Below are 15995 nucleotides of genomic sequence, written 5' to 3'. Positions count from 1 at the left end.
TGAAATATTCATTCATTCATTTTCTGTAACTATTAATCCTTTATGGAAGGAGGGAGTGTAGCCTATTCCAGTTTGATTCTGAAGCTCACGTAGAAAATGACGCTTACATTTGAATTAATTCATAAGTTATAAACAACTTTAATGGTGAATAAAACAGTTTAACCGAGGTAAAATACAGAATCCTCGTGGTTTTCGATGATGCGACAAGAACAAAATTGATTTAATTGTATTATTCAAAGATTAAAAAATGACACCGCGTAATTATAACTCCCCGACCGGAAATGACGTACGCAGGCACGAGCATGACGAACAGCCCGTTCGAAAATACAACACGGAAGTGAAGGTTCATTATCAGGCAATCGGTCTTAACAATCGACGGAAAAACAGATTCTCTCTTCTCCGCTCGCTGTGTTCGCCCATCCGGTGCCGGTGAGACGGGACCAGTCACCGAGGGCTCGCCCGAGAGAGACCGCGTCCCATCATCATCTCCGGGGAAAGCCTTCGTGGATCCGTGAGCTAGCTAGCGATGAACACGGACGTGGAATTCCACATTAGGCAGAATTATCCGTGGACGAAGTTGCCAGCTAATGTGAAACAGGTAGGATGGCACTGCGGTGCAGAGTGTCGGGGAACCCCGCAGTGTTGTGAGGGTTAACCCGTCAATGTCAGCGCCGGGCTGTCACTCCCCCTGGAGCCACTGCAGGGCTTCCATCAGCGACCTCCGCCTCTGCTGCTGCATCGCTGCCACATGACCGTCACATGATCGCCTCACTTCATTCTGACGATTTGATTTTTCTCATGGAATCCGTGACGTCAGTCAAATGAACGTGCATGGTCATTTCATTTAAGATGCCGAGAACACAATTGCGACGGTTTCTAAATGAATGTATACATTCCAAATGATGCAGTCTAGTCTAGCTTTTGTGTAAAGGATTGAGTGTCTGCGGTGGTTGAGATACATTACTAATGTCTATAGAGATCTCCTTCGGGAAATTAGGTATTGTGTTTCCATTTTTGTTGGTACTATTGGAAAAAACAACAATACGATTTGTGTGTTAGAGGAATATAATTGATCATCAATAATCATAATGTACATAAAGTTATTTCAGAAGTAAGTACCAAAAAAAGTTCTAGGATGTCCCCAATATCAGTCAGCTTTTGAACGGCTGTCAAAGAATACTACAGCATATTTTCAAAACCGCACAAAAGGTTTGCGTGATCTTTAAATGATTGTGTGGTTATCGTACTATTCACTGTCACTGCATCAAAGTGAACTATTTGTTTTTATTTTTTCCAGAGTTTAGGCAATTCCCAGCGTGAATATGAGAAGCAAGTGCTGCTCTACAGCATCCGGAATCAGCTACGGTTCCGCAATAACCTAGGTGAGCAATGATGTTGTCGTTTGTTCGTTCCCCTCACAGGTAAGAAACCACCTTCGGCATGCTGAGGTTATTTATGATGCACATTGAGAAAGGTGATGGGAAAATGTAAATATTTTGTCTAATCCTTCTATTAAGTGAACATTTAAAGGACTAATGTAAAGAACATTCTTCTTAATAATATTATTATTTTTATATTCCTGATATAATTAGGACATGTTAAGTTCAATAAAAAATATAAACATTTGCAATCTTTTTTCAAAACTAGTGCGCCATGTGAGGAAGGACGAGCGCAAATACTACGAGGAGCTACTGAAGTATAGCAGGGACCACCTGATGTTGTACCCCTTCCACCTGTCGGACATCATGGTGAAAGGACTGAGGGTCACTCCCTTCTCGTATTACACTGGAATCATGGAGGTAAAGGAAATGGAACACTTGCTAACTTGTAATTATGTATGACTGTTAAGTGTGAAACATTTGAGTGTCTCTCAATTATTTTGCAGGATATTATGAACAGTGAAAAGAGTTATGATTCGTTGCCCAACTTCACTGCGGCTGACTGTGAGTTTTTTCATTATTGCTGGTTACTTGTTGCTGTTTTAAACTTTAATCTGGTGTTTTCTGCCATTGAAAAAGTGTATTTAAACTGCTATGGTTGTGTACTCTTTCTGTGGCTAGTTGATCTCCAGCTATGAACAACATCTGTATGACTGCGTACCCTTAAAGCAAACACAATAATGGCTTACTTAAAAAAGGATCTAGTGATTTATTTTTGTCAGATAAAAGTTACCCTCATCATCTCAGCTGATCTGTCATTTGGATGTTGAAGTCACAATGCTAACGTTAACTATATGTTTAAAAGTGAAATATGATGATGATGATTATGTGATAACGACCGGAGAGATATGCAACCAAACTGCTATGGAATCCTGTTCCTACTGACTGAACAGAAGTGTTGTGACTTAATTTCCAAAACTAGTTTTGTAATCATCGTAAATGATGGTATGTGGAATATTTTACACACACTTACAAGTGAGGTGATGTTCAACTGAAACCTTGTTTATGTCATGTGTGATATGTGATAATTGTCTACATTTGGCAGTGTGACGATGAAGATAATTGAGACGCCACTATAAGTCTTTTCACGACTACCATTTATTTTCATTTTCATTTTTGTTCAGGTCTGAGGCTGCTGGGTATTGGACGGAACCAGTATATCGACTTGATGAACCAGTGCAGGTCGTCCAAAGTAAGAATTGTTTGGTTCACAACCAATCCTTTTTTAACTCTATGTACCTGATCTGCCAAAATATTCTCCTCACAATGGTATACTTGTTTGGAACTCCAATTATTTACCTAGTTTCATTGTGATTAGCATGACTGCAAGACATGTTGTTTAATTGTGGAAATATTCTTCTTCCGGTTTTAAAACATTTTGGGAAGGTATAATTCAAAACACTGTGGCACTCTCCTGTCCTGAATTTTGTATTTATTGTTTTCATTCAGAAATTCTTTCGCAAAAAATCTGCTCGGGATCTTCTTCCCACTAAGCCAGTGGAAATTTCCGTAGAGCCGTGGTGGGTGGCACAGACCGGATACATCACTGAGGACGACATAAGAGTAGGGCAAACATTTTTCACATCACCTTGTATCACGTCACATTTCCATTCTTCTCTGTGTTGCATTGCAGGTGTGTTCTTCAGCAGAGAAGAAAGCCATCGATAAGATGATTGACTCTGGGCCTCAGCTGGCTGGAACAATGGAGTTCAATGTGGTTTTAAGTAAGTTTCCTAATGTCATCTGTTCAAGGACATGGAACTACAGCAGGAAAGTCTTGAAATGCATACGGCTGCTGCTTTTGAACTTTCTTACCAATGTGTCCATACGAGACGGTCCAAGTTAAAATGATATAAATCTCCAAAATGTTACTGACATTTTTCAAAAAGTAATCCATGGTTGAAGCGATAAAATATTAATAGCTTATAGATTCTTAAGGGAAGTAACTATTGTTTGATTCAGCCTCAGACCCTTTCTTTGTGGAAAAAGTCTGCATATATATATATATATATATATATATATATATATTTATATAAAAGCAGTAACTTTGAAGTTCACCTAGGTGACATAAGAATAATCATATTAACATTGATGTAACTATTTTCTTATTCATCTAATGTAATAAATGAAAAACATAACCATAGCTTAAATAATAATAATTCAAAATATTGTCTACTTAAAACTGTCACTCGCATCTCCTCTGTATTTAAATGTAAATTTTTGTTATTTCTTGTGCTAAAATGCTTTTGTTAAGATTTTTTTTCGCTTCTTCAGAAAACCGTCCTTTTTGCATCAAAATAGCTTCATCTTCCATCCTTTTTACCTGCAGGTTTGTATAACCGGGGCTTCATCTACCTTGATGTTCCTATTTCTGATGACAGTTGCATCTCAGGTGATTGTTTGTATTTATGTTTCCCCAAAGTTGTCAAAATTGCAAATTAAAACCAATGCATCTCTGACAACATAATCTGTTCAGAGAAAGTGATGGGATGTTGAAAGATGATTCTGTTTGATTTCCAGTGCCTCCATTGGAGGGTTTCGTCATGAATCGTGTGCAGGGAGACTACTTTGAAACCCTGCTTTACAAAATCTTTGTGTCGATTGATGAGCAGACAAATGTAGCAGAGGTATAGACTTTCCGCTTAAATCTTTGCTGTTCCCGCAAACTCCCTCTATTTTAATTTTCTTTTTATTTCAGCTTGCAAACGTCTTGGAGATTGACCTGGACTTGGTGAAGGTTAGTTTTGCTGAGTTACAAAAATGAAAAGGCATGAAATTCTCTTGAAGGAGGATTAAAATTGCTGCTGAAGACATGGTAGTCTGTATACAAACATGAGCTTGTTGATGTTTTTTCAGCAAATGCACAATATTCTCTGTTAAGAAATGTTTGTTCATATGAAAGAGAAGCGGCTTTCAAATAATACATTTGATAATAAGAATAGATGATACAATATGAAATGATATAAATGATTAATGTATAATTATTTTAAAAGTCAGATATGTCTTTTTAGAGTTGGGTATACAGCTGTCATCCAAATATACATCTCCTCTGCTAAATTCATTATTACAATAAATTCAAAACCATTGCAATTGAAACCTATATTTCGGCTGGGTGGAATAGTTTCCCAAAATATTTTGATTAAAAGTTTGCAGGTGTCATAGTTTGGCCCACGGCATGGCCCAGAATGCTAAAAATGTATCTAGAATATCAGGTTTAATTAAGTTACTAAGGTTAAACTTAGGTTAATTATCAAACATTATTAAATATATTTAACTTTTTTTCAAACTGTAATTTCTCTTTGCAGAATGCCGTGTCTATGTACTGTCGCCTTGGCTTTGCCGTGAAAAAAGGTCAGGCGATTGGCTCAGACCAGCTGCACCCTTCGTGGAAGAATGCACCGTCTGTCAACAGACTCAAGTATGTGTTCACACACAAACATGTTAGATCTCAGGTCATTTGTTCAATGACTCATAAACTTCATTCAATTGACTAATGATCTTTATCCTAAAATGATTGGCTCATCTTTTAACTGGTTTTAACAAACAACATCACATCATCCCAGTTTGGTCTCATTGCTCGGTTTTCCTTTGCGTCTGAGAATTGATTTTCAACTAGTACTTAAAATGAAACTTGCTTCAAAACTTGCGTTGGATCCTCGGACAGTTTCATATTCGTTGTTTCAACGTCAAATGGGGATTGACCCTTCTCCATTACGACACCTTGACTTTGAAACTGCCTGCTAGAGAGATTAAAATTGGCTGTGTCTTTGCCTTCTTTTAAAAATCAGGTAAATTGACTAAACAAAACACTGCTTTGCTATTAAGAAGTCGAGCTGCAACATGGGTGCGGTAAAATGGAAGGTCAGCAAATCAATCAGCGTTGGTCACTACGGACAAAAATGTCAGATTTTACAAGGACATCATGATGGATGATCCTTGTCACTGTCCAGACCAAAAAGTCTTGTATGAGTCCCCACAATGCACTATGCAGCCTGTTATAGGACTTTCCTTTATCCCTGCTTTGATTTATTTTGATGGCCCCCTCACAACAATCCCTAGTGTCAACCACTGTTCCAGATAGTCATTTTTTAATTACATAATGTTAAGTCCTACTGTCTTCCACCCTGTCATACATAAATGATCATATAAAAAGCCTGACATTTTACAGAATTTTTCATCTAAGCGGAAATCTTTGGAAAAGGATTTGCCCACTCAGAGTGTTTTTTTGTGTCTATACAATGTATGCTAGGTGGCGTTCTAGCTATTGAATGTTGTTTGGCATCTATAGTACAAGTGTAGTCTGAAGTGGTCAGTGATGTTTAAGACTCTTGTGGGGAATTTAGCTCCACAGATGGCGATACATTAATATGTGTATCTTTAGAAGGAAACAAGGGAGTTGTGTTCTTCTTGTTTTGTGATCTGCACTTTGTCGAGCATGACATCAACTATTTAGTTTAGTTCCTCTTCACGCTGTTGAGAGGGTTTTATTGTCTTGACAATAAAAGGATATTCCAGAGGTTTTTATGGTGGTTGTTTTTCCAATGTAAGGGATGCTTGTATATTATAAATTCAGTATCCTCAGGCTCATTACAGTAATTATTTTTATTTTAAGGGGTACAATGGATCCTCAAAAGATGCTGTTATCTTGGGAGCAAGGCAGTCCTGTTATGGAGGGAGGTTCTTCCGCCACTGACACAGACACCACCAGTCTAGAGGACCAAGGTATTCATATTTGTATATTTTTAGAGAGAAAAAGAGATAGAGATCGATAGAGATATAGAGATGGATCGATAGAAGAGAAATGATTTTGTCCAACAGCAATAAAACATCCATCCATACAAACATCCATAAATAGATAGATTGATATATGGATAGATCAACTTTAAATGTAAAAACGATCATAATGAATACAATCAAATAAATACGTAAACAAAATAAATGCATACAAACATATACAAAAATAAAAATCTGTATCTAAAATTAAAACTTTTTTTGAATAATGAAGTAATTCCTATCGCATTCGGGCTTCTAGATGCTGCTGACAGTTGACCAATACTGCATTATGAATTTAAGAGCTGGATTTCTATTTTTATTTAGTTTATTAGTTTATTTATAAGTTCGCCCCCAATTGCTCATGCCAACCTGTAGTGCTGACAGTGTGGATGATGTATGTGTTTTTGGTGTCTATGTTTTATGTGACTGAGGCTGTAAACTGAAAAGTCTGCTGAGATAAATCACGAGGGGATTGAATAACCAAGAATTATTTTGTTCTCAAACTGCAGCAGACACGGCCAGCGTCAGCAGCCTGAGTATTCCTGTAGCTCCCACCAAGAGGATTGCATTCCTGTTTGATTCCACGCTCACAGCTTTCCTCATGATGGGCAACCTATCCCCCGTATGTATCTGTTCATGTGTCAGTTGTTGAACCTCCTGGATTGAGAGCACAATTATTTTTTCAACATTACCCGGTTAACATGACAAATCAAGATCTTAAATTATCTAAATGTATATTGTCAAATATGATGACAAAACCAACGTCCATAACTTGTTGTGAATGAGTTTGTCGAGCAGATGTTTCTAATGATCATGATTCAAAACTTTTAGTAAGAACACATATTGTATTTCAAGACGGTTCAATTAAGAAATATTTTGGCCATTAATGGATGTAAAATCATAATTGGATAAGACAAGGGTAAACACTTTATTTTGTTCCATGAGCTCTTTTCCTTTTTCTTTTCAGAACCTGAAGAGTCACGCCGTAACAATGTTTGAAGTGGGGAAACTCTCAGATGAGACTCTGGATACTTTTCTTGCTGAGTTAGAGAAGGTGAGCTAGTATGTTTTTCTTATACTTTCAGAAGAACTACCCGCTTGCTTTTGCTGAACCCGTGTTTAACATGTGTCTGGTTCCTGTGCAGGTGGAGAGCACGGCTGAGGGTGAAGCCCAGCGTTACTTTGACCATGCATTGACTTTGAAAAACACCATACTATTCCTGCGCTATAACAAAGAACTCACTCAGGACCAGGGACCCGATATTCCAAATATAGGTAGGAAATCTACAAAGGGTAAGAAAATGCTCAGGTTTCATAAGGAGTGAGGAGAGAAAACTAAAGGTGACTTAGAAGAAAGTTAAAATGTCAGCTGAGGGAGATCTGATAGTAAAGGAAAGATGAGGTGAAAGGATAATAGGAAGAAAAAGACATGATAAAAATTGTTACTTAAAGTTCTGGACACAACTTATGCTATCTTAATTGTTGACTAGTTTAATGATGATTTACAAGAGATAATGAAACCTACCTTATTCATTCATTATTATTTATGAGATTTTTTGGTTATGTCTCTTTATTTTAATGTATTATATGTAATTAATCTCCTTTTATTTCATTTGTATTATTTTATTTTTTAATGTCAACACAAAGAATCCTGTGTAGTGTTAACAACACTGGCTATACAAGTTTTTGATTCTGATTCTTCACATTTTCCAGTCTGTTTATCAGCTACACTACAACATACTTAAATGTCACTATAGTTAAATCCTTATAAGCAGTGTACTACTGTTGGTAACATTTTACCCCATGAGATCGAATCTATTTTAATCTTCTGTTTCACCTCAAGGTTTCCCTTTGGACATGTTGCGCTGCGAGAGTCTCCTGGGTTTGGACCAGGCCACCTGCAGCCGTGTGCTGAACAAGAACTACAAGTTGCTGGTCTCCATGGCTCCACTCAGCAATGAGATCCGACCGATCAGCAGCTGCACACCTCAGGTGTGACACTATTTGCTTATGCACTGCAGCTTAAATGTAAATGTATTTGAGATGGTGTTCAAGATGTTCTCTCTTCTGCCTGTGATTGATGTCCCATCTCTATGACTCTTCTCTCTTGAGACCCCAACGTTACTATAGTCGCCTGCTACTAATGTCTTTGAGACACTGTGTAGATGGTTAAAAACAAATTGGAAGCCAGGGTCACTGACTGATGCTCTAGTTCTGCCTGATAATAAACTCAAACAAGCAGTCGACATGTCTGTAAAAATGCTTGACTGTTGCACTTGTATTATATTCCACTATATAGGATATACATCCACTCAAGCATGCTTCATTATGTTTACTCGTCTATGTTTGTTCTTTCTGCAGCACATTGGTCCAGCTATCCCTGAGGTTAGCTCCATATGGTTCAAATTGTACTTGTACCATGTGACCGGCCAAGGTCCGCCCTCTCTGCTGCTTTCTAAAGGTTCCAGGCTGCGCAAACTGCCAGAAATTTTCCAGGTTAGTCACCATTTAAGAAGAGGTTGTAGTTGGATCTTAAACTAAACCGCTTTGATGGCAATGAATACAGTCAGTAAGATATAATGAAGACAAAACATTTGTGACTGTATTCTTTCTATGTTGTTCCTTTAGGTATATGACAGGTTGTTAATAACCTCTTGGGGTCATGACCCTGGTGTCGTCCCCACATCAAACGTCTTGACCATGCTCAACGACGCGCTGACACACTCTGCTGTTCTCATCCAGGTAAAAAAATAATCTGGAAAACATGCAGGAAACTGTGCACCAACACTGGTCATCCGGTGGTTGTTGAATATCTCTTCTCATCTGTCCAGGGTCATGGGATGCATGGACACGGAGAGACGGTTCATATCCCCTTCCCTTTTGACGAAGAGGATCTGAAGGGTGGTAGGTTGTCAACGTTTAATCACAGTAAACTTGATTAGAGGTTAAAAACATTTCTAATATTTCACCAACTATTATGCAAAAGCCTCACAGGAGCGTTCTTTGCTGTCCTAAGAATCATAGATGCCTTTCTTGTCCACATAAGGTTAACAAACAAATAAACCTTTCTTCATTTTCCCAAATAAAACATGTGATAAAACTAAATGACAAACTGAACTATTGCAATACAGAAAACTCTCTTCGTCATGTTATTCGGTGGCCAGTAGTAAATATAAATATAAAATCTGTCGCAATTTACAACCATTCTTCTTTGTTTGTAGCTCTTTCTTTGTACCATCACCATGATTTTTACATGGGCTACTAAGAGGATTTAAACTAAATGTCTGCCCTCCATGTTGATGGTGCTCTTATAAGTAACCTTCAGTTTCATCAAGACATCGTGCAGACCCTCGTTTTGCTTATTCCCGCCCTACAGACTTCTCCTACTCCAACATGTGTGTACACAAGGCACTGCAGAAGTTGAAGGACGAGGTGGATCTGGAGCATCAGTGTGGCTACATCACAATGCTCAACTCCAACAACCGCCACCGTCGTCGACCCAGTGATACCAATGAGTGCAGAGGTACAGAAGTCCAGACACTTATGTTATTGTGCTTGTTTATCTTAAACACTGTTCTATGCAACAACAATGGACAATGGTTTATGGCCATATTTTGCGCTTATTCTTCGTCCTTTTACACGCATCAAAGTTTATCTTGACTTGTAGCCGTAAATATATATATCCTTAAATGATCACACTTAAGCTCACCCCTCAGGTGACACTCATCTCGGTGGAGGGTTTGACACCAACGGCAGCACAGAATCTTTTGAGTTGGTGACAGAGGAGACAAACGGGGACAGCAAAGGGAAAACAGACGGTAGGTTGAATCATCTTGAATGCAAACTGAAGAAATATGTGGTCTGTGAGATGATGAAAAAAGTATATTCAAGTACTTTCTTTTCAGCTCTTTCGTCGGAGGACGAGTGGGTTCCTCTTGACCTCTGCTTCGGAATGCCGCTCTTCAGCTCAGAGCTCAATCGCAAAGTTTGTCGAAAGATCGCCTCACACAAGCTGTTCAGCAGTGAGAGGTAGGCAAGAGCAAAGACAATCTTGCAGGTCACATGGCCCCACTGACCAATAAGAAAGGGCTGAACACTAATGGAACTATTTACTCATCCTTCATTGGGATGTGCATTTAAGTTCAGCTGCCTTTCATGCATTAATATGAAAACAATCCACAAATGAAGAGCACCACTAAGAAAAATATTCCATTGGAAAAAACTAAATTTAACAGAGGTGTGAATGTTAAAATAATTTGTTTTAATGAAAGTAGTAAAAGTCTTACTTCTGTTTATTCCACTCTCAATAAACCTTGACTCGCTCTCAACCCTGGTTCTGTTCCAGCCTCCAAGAGTTGCTTCACTCCAGCCGAAAACTGTCGCTTAAGGTGTTGAGCTTCGTTCAATCATTCCAGGTAAAAAGTTTGAACATTGCAGGAAAACTGAGATGTGTATGTATAGTGATATTGTTGCCTATGAAACAGGTTGACTTGACTTTCACGCAATTTATCAAACTTTCATCATCTCAACGCTGTGTACAGGACGGCAGTCAGACTGCAGACCCAGACAGCGGCGTGTCAAACCCCCTGAGCCAGCCTGCAGCCGAGGCCGGCGTGCCCCTGCCTGCCCTCAACCTCCTCTACAAGGACGGGCTGCTGAGGGAGTGGAGTGGGCGGGCCCCTCCACCTCTGGACATCTCTGCTCTGCACAAGGACACGTAAAAGGCACAAACTTATTTTGTGGTTGTCACTTCTCATCGAAGAGAATTGTGTATTGAAGTCCAGACCAACCAAGGGGGCGAAGTCCCTTCATCTTCTCCCATGTCCTCCGTTGTTTAATCCCACCCTGCACTTGCGTGTGATGACACGGCAGCTCCAGTTCTGGCTCCTCATCTTTGGTCTTCTTTCTGTGGTAAAGCAGTGTTCTTGTCGAAGTGGTGCTAACATGGTCACCGTTAATGACTGATGTGAGAATGAAAGTGTCATAAAACACACTTATTATTGTCATGTGATGGGGTGTGGGAGTTTGACATATAGTCGACGTTACAAAAACACAATCATGGAAGCATCCGTGATTTATCATTTATCATGGGATTGTGCAACAGAATGGGATGAATTTCACACGTAAAGTTGTAAAATGACATTCCAAGGTAAACCGAATCTAATGGAAATAAAAACAAAGTATTTCTTTGAACTACAACATTTGACTTCAAAAGGAACACATACTTAACATACTTTTTTGTTTGGCCATTTATCCTCATATTTTAAAGTTAAATCCACAAATTTTAATTCTGAAATTTACAGTTGGTTTAATAAGTTTCTTTCTAATTCTACTTCTGTAAAGGGAACATGTAGCAAGTTTTCGGTGACAATCTCTTCCTCTCTCATCGTTGCTCACGATTATAGCCTTTTAAGTGATGACTAGATGACTCTGGCCCATTGACATGAATAAATACCAGTTTCCTCTGGGAATCCCATCATAGTTTGTAGCCTTCCAATTTGCTCTTTAATGGGTATGAATCCCTGTATTCCTTCCTGGAATCTGCACAAGATTTTACACTTTGTTGTTCGGACGCATCGAAGAGTGGTGACTTTTAATTGAATTACTTTTTGATGCCTTATTGTTGTCTGCCAATGTTAAACCAAAAGGTTTTTTTTATTATTGTGAATCGAATGAATCTAACAGGTCAAACTTTGCATACATTCATTGAAGAATTTCCACCTGCCGCAGTTGTTTTTCTTAGATGACCGCGGCCTTCAGCTTCATTTAATTTTGCCTTGGTTTTCTGTTCTGCCCCGAGGGATTCTGTTTACAACATTCCATGTTTCAACTTTAGAAACATAAAATGGGCCAAACCTGTTGTCAATTCCAGCAATATGAAAATACTGTGTTGTCAAATGAACAACCCCTAAAACTAATCTGAAGGAACCCCTTTTCTGTATGGCCCCAATGGTTGTTTATGAATGTGACTTATAGCATAAGACGGTTCACTTTAAGCATGATGGCTGTATAGAAACTGTGGTGTGTGTGTGTGAGAGTGTGTGTGTGTTGTATACCTGAATTATGTTTTTTTGACATGCGTGTCCTGGTAATCTGTTCAAAGTAATTGACCATCTGGGTATCATCCAGCCAGTGTTTTTTTAAGGTGACATGTATAGGAATCGTTGTTGTTGCTTGTTTCATGGACGTTCAAGATTTTAAGAAGAAGCTTGTGGTCAGGAAAAATGACACCTTATGTAAACATGCACTTCCCCCATTCTTCTCCAGATACATGTTAATGATGACCAATAAATATGTAAAGAATATATTAAATTATAAATAAATATCTAATGAGATGATTTTCCTCCATTTCTGAGGTTGTTTTGGATCTTTCTCATCCTAGTCACTCTTGTTTGTTGCTTCCATGCCAGGTAGAACAGGTGGCCTGCAAGACACGCCTGCATACTCTGTCCATCTGCCTGGAGTGACTGAGCCAATCCAGGTTATTGGACACCATGTTGCAATTTTAAAGTCATAATAGTGGAATGTTGGATCTAAAGTTAAATGTTTAAGGAAAGTCTTGGAAGCTATCATTGTTCAGGCTGCCAGAAGTGAGGCTAGGAAAGTTTGTAATCTCATGTAATCTCTTTGAAAGTGAGTGCATCAATCAGTTATATGACTTCTCACTGTGCTGTCCTGCACCTGCTCCATTTACAAATCGATATATATATATATATATATATATATATATATATATATATACACAAACTCTGCCAGCATAAAACGCAGCATACAATCAAGTAAATTAAATCAACTTTCATGTGATTGTGGTGACAAAGCTTTTTTTGCTGTGAGCCAACACAATTATAATCATAATCATTTTATTGATTTGATTGTTGGGTCATTTTAAATGAATAATGGTTTGTGGAGCACAATCTGATTTATTATTATTTTGTACATTTTATTGATCTAAAAAAAATCATTCCTCTTTCTGAAATAATGATTTGTACTCTAATCTACTTTACATGTAAAGACTACATTTAAACTATAACTTTTTGTTTTATTTTCGTTTTTTGTTAGAAGATAAATGCAATGGTATTAGATGCAAATGATGAGCACCTGGGGTTTCTTGCAAGAAGACTGCTTTGTTTGCATAAACGTTGAATTCACTCCACACTCGTGTGTTGCATTCATATAACTGCAAAAGTGACATAATGGAGCACATTTTTTGTACAGATTTAACTTTTAATAATGACCAAAATCACTTAATCTGGATTATGTGGGTAAGTGGCAGCAAGGCTTGTGGAAAACGGTTCATTCCGCTGGTGGTCTTAGAGGGTTTGGACCTTGAGGCCTCCACAGTAAGCTTCTGATTCCATTCAGTGCTCAGCTATTTCCACCAGCTTTAGAAGAATAAACAAGAGACGAGGTTTGTTTCCCAACTGTTGAATATTTTGAGTTTTGTGAGTCCACCCAGAAGTTTGATCAAAGTCAGGTGTGTCATGAGAAGCTCCGTGAACATATGGATCCACAACGATCAATACTTTTCCATGTGGGGTCCATTTAACATTAGGATGTCACAGACATGTGACACGTGTCTCTGTCCTTCAGACCATTAGACCAGTTTGAAAAGACCAGCTATGACAGTCTTTCCTTCATAGCCATGCACACCTCGAGAGAAACTGATCAGTATATTCAGGACAAACAAGTAAGTAAGTAAGTAATTTTTATTTGTATAGCGCTTTTCCAGACCAGGGTCACAAATCGCTTAAACAATCAAAACAATATTCAATAAAGTATACATTTTAAAGATCAAGATAAAACTGAGAACAACACAGGAGTTCCAGAAAATCAAGGAAAAGCCTGAACAAATAGAAACGTCTTAAGATGTTTCTTGAAGGAGTCTCATTATTAACTGAACTGTACGTGTGCATACAGTGGGACATTAAACCTGCAACGGTTATTTATTTATTTACTTTGAAGGGAGGCGGTTGTGAGCAGGTGCAGGTGTGTTGGTTCCTCAGGTGTTCTCGAGCCTGAGCACCATCACTTCCGCCACAAAGGGCGTGTGTGTGTTCAGAGGCGCGCCTCGGTGTGTGTCTCTGCACACACATTCTTTAGCGACACTTTTGTCAGCTTTCTTTCGGGTTTTTCAAGTCTGGGTTCGGCTCAGATGGAGGTGGCGCCCCCCCGGGAGTGATGGGGAACCAGGGGGTGAAAGTGTCGCAGCTAAGTTACGCAGAAGTTCCCACTGTGGACACGAGCGGCGCGGACACGGACGACAGCGCACGGATCGGCGTCTCTTACATCTTCTCCAACGACGAGGAGCCGGACGAGGACTGCGGGGATGACAAGGATCCAGACCGGGAGCAGAAGCTCTACAGCCGGGAGCAGGAGGTGGAGTGCGCCCTGCACCACGGGGACGAGCGCGTGTACGAGAGGAGAGCGCGCGCGGTTTCTTCCCCGGAGAACCTGCTGAACAGGTGCCGATCCGGGGACCTGGTGGAGTTCGTGTCCGCGGGTCAGAGCCCGCACTGGGCCGTGTACGTGGGAGACTTCCAGGTGGTCCACCTGCACCGAGCCGAGGTGAAGAGCAGCTTCCTGACGGACGCGGGTCAGGGCAGGAGGTGCAGGGTCGTCAACGACCTGTACCTCTTCAGGGCCCTGAGTCCGGACCTGGTGGTGCAGACCGCCCTGGAGCAGGTGGGTCTGAAGGACCGGGAGCTCCGCTGGAGGAACTCCGAGTGCTTCGCCGCCTGGTGTCGCTTCGCCAGGAGGGAGTTCAAGATGGGAGGCGAGATCCGGGTCGGAACACAGCCGTACCGCCTGACGATCTTCATGCCCGGTGGACGCGCACGTATGCTGGAGTTCCAGAGTCTGGAGGACGTGGTCATGGAGAAGCGCAGGAACGAGTGCCTGGGCAGGAGTGCGGTGTGTGAGGAGCTGAGCGCTCCTCCAGCCTCCCTGTAGACTCTTCTGGAGGTCATGTTGACAAACAGTTGATAAACCTTTCAAAAGATTCACTATGAGGGGTTGATGGGACGTTCCTGGACCAGAGTGTGACTGTGTCCTATTGAGGAAAGAAAGTCCAAGTGCATTCTTTGTTTCTCCTCTTAATATAACTTCATAAATATAGGGTCAATATTAACTTCAGTTCCAGTCTCCATTTTCATGATCTATTTTATTGCATTCATTTTCTCAAGAAGCATTTTATTTCACTGGAAAACACCTTTTGAACAGCACCACAGGATATGATGAACATGCTGTTGATCCCTCTGCCTGTGCCCTGAAGAATGTGACTCACACACAGCTAGAGACACAGCATAATGCCTCTTAATCCTGGAGATTATTTCAATTGAACAAGTCTTAGTTGGGCGAGTGTACTGACTAATTATCATAACTTTTCCATCTTTAGGAAAAATGTATTTGAGTGCCTCGATATTTTCCCAAACCGTGTCTTTATTCTTTGCTATTGTTGTCATTTTATAACATTAAAACTGTCAAGAAAAGAAGTACTAAACAAACAGCACTTGTTCTGGTTTACTTATATTAAATCCTGTAAACAAGTCAAAAGGTCAGTGATACTGCGTTAATGTAACATTATTTATTTCACCTTTTACTTTGTTTTTAATGTATGTTAAAGACACTATACCGGGGTGCCTGAAGCTGTTGCGAGTAGATCGTGACATGATAAAATATGATACAAGAAAGCGGTGAGGAGAGCTCCGATTGGCTGCTGTGCATGTCAATCAAATTGTTATTGGTTGAGAAGTTGATTGACATGCACAGCAGCCAACCTACAGG

The 15995-nt window shown here is 39.8% G+C and overlaps 2 protein-coding genes across 2 annotated transcripts; both read left to right on the top strand.

Annotated features, from left to right (window-relative positions):
- Nucleotides 1-301: 301 nt before the first annotated feature.
- fam91a1 (family with sequence similarity 91 member A1) lies at nt 302-10935 on the top strand. The gene is made up of 24 exons (XM_087787929.1): nt 302-598; nt 1298-1382; nt 1648-1799; nt 1886-1943; nt 2564-2631; nt 2889-3002; nt 3073-3163; nt 3769-3831; nt 3960-4066; nt 4138-4176; nt 4745-4857; nt 6052-6161; nt 6722-6834; nt 7180-7266; nt 7358-7487; nt 8056-8204; nt 8574-8708; nt 8841-8954; nt 9044-9116; nt 9589-9735; nt 9929-10030; nt 10118-10241; nt 10558-10627; nt 10754-10935. Exons 1-24 carry the CDS (start codon nt 527-529, stop codon nt 10931-10933), a joined length of 2496 nt encoding a protein of 831 aa, XP_087644055.1. The 5' UTR covers nt 302-526; the 3' UTR covers nt 10934-10935.
- A 3382-nt stretch (nt 10936-14317) lies between these two features.
- Nucleotides 14318-15695, top strand: lratd2a (LRAT domain containing 2a). Its single transcript, XM_087786022.1, has one exon. The coding sequence runs from the start codon at nt 14391-14393 to the stop codon at nt 15159-15161; it is 771 nt and encodes a 256-aa protein (XP_087642148.1). The 5' UTR covers nt 14318-14390; the 3' UTR covers nt 15162-15695.
- The last annotated feature ends 300 nt before the right edge of the window (nt 15696-15995 follow it).

This window comes from Callionymus lyra, chromosome 3, assembly GCF_982586985.1.
Source record: "Callionymus lyra chromosome 3, fCalLyr1.hap1.1, whole genome shotgun sequence".
In the NCBI taxonomy this organism is placed as follows: Eukaryota; Metazoa; Chordata; class Actinopteri; order Syngnathiformes; family Callionymidae; genus Callionymus; species Callionymus lyra.
The sequence above is the reverse complement of the archived record's forward strand: the minus strand, read 5'-3'. Positions and strand labels throughout refer to the sequence as shown.

Coding starts and splice junctions, on each gene's coding strand:
- fam91a1 (XM_087787929.1), top strand. CDS start 527: ATGAACACGGACGTGGAATTCCACATTAGGCAGAATTATCCGTGGACG. Junction 9,117..9,588: donor CGAAGAGGATCTGAAGGGTG/GTAGGTTGTCAA, acceptor CCCGCCCTACAG/ACTTCTCCTACTCCAACATG. Junction 10,031..10,117: donor CAGCAAAGGGAAAACAGACG/GTAGGTTGAATC, acceptor CTTTCTTTTCAG/CTCTTTCGTCGGAGGACGAG.
- lratd2a (XM_087786022.1), top strand. CDS start 14,391: ATGGGGAACCAGGGGGTGAAAGTGTCGCAGCTAAGTTACGCAGAAGTT.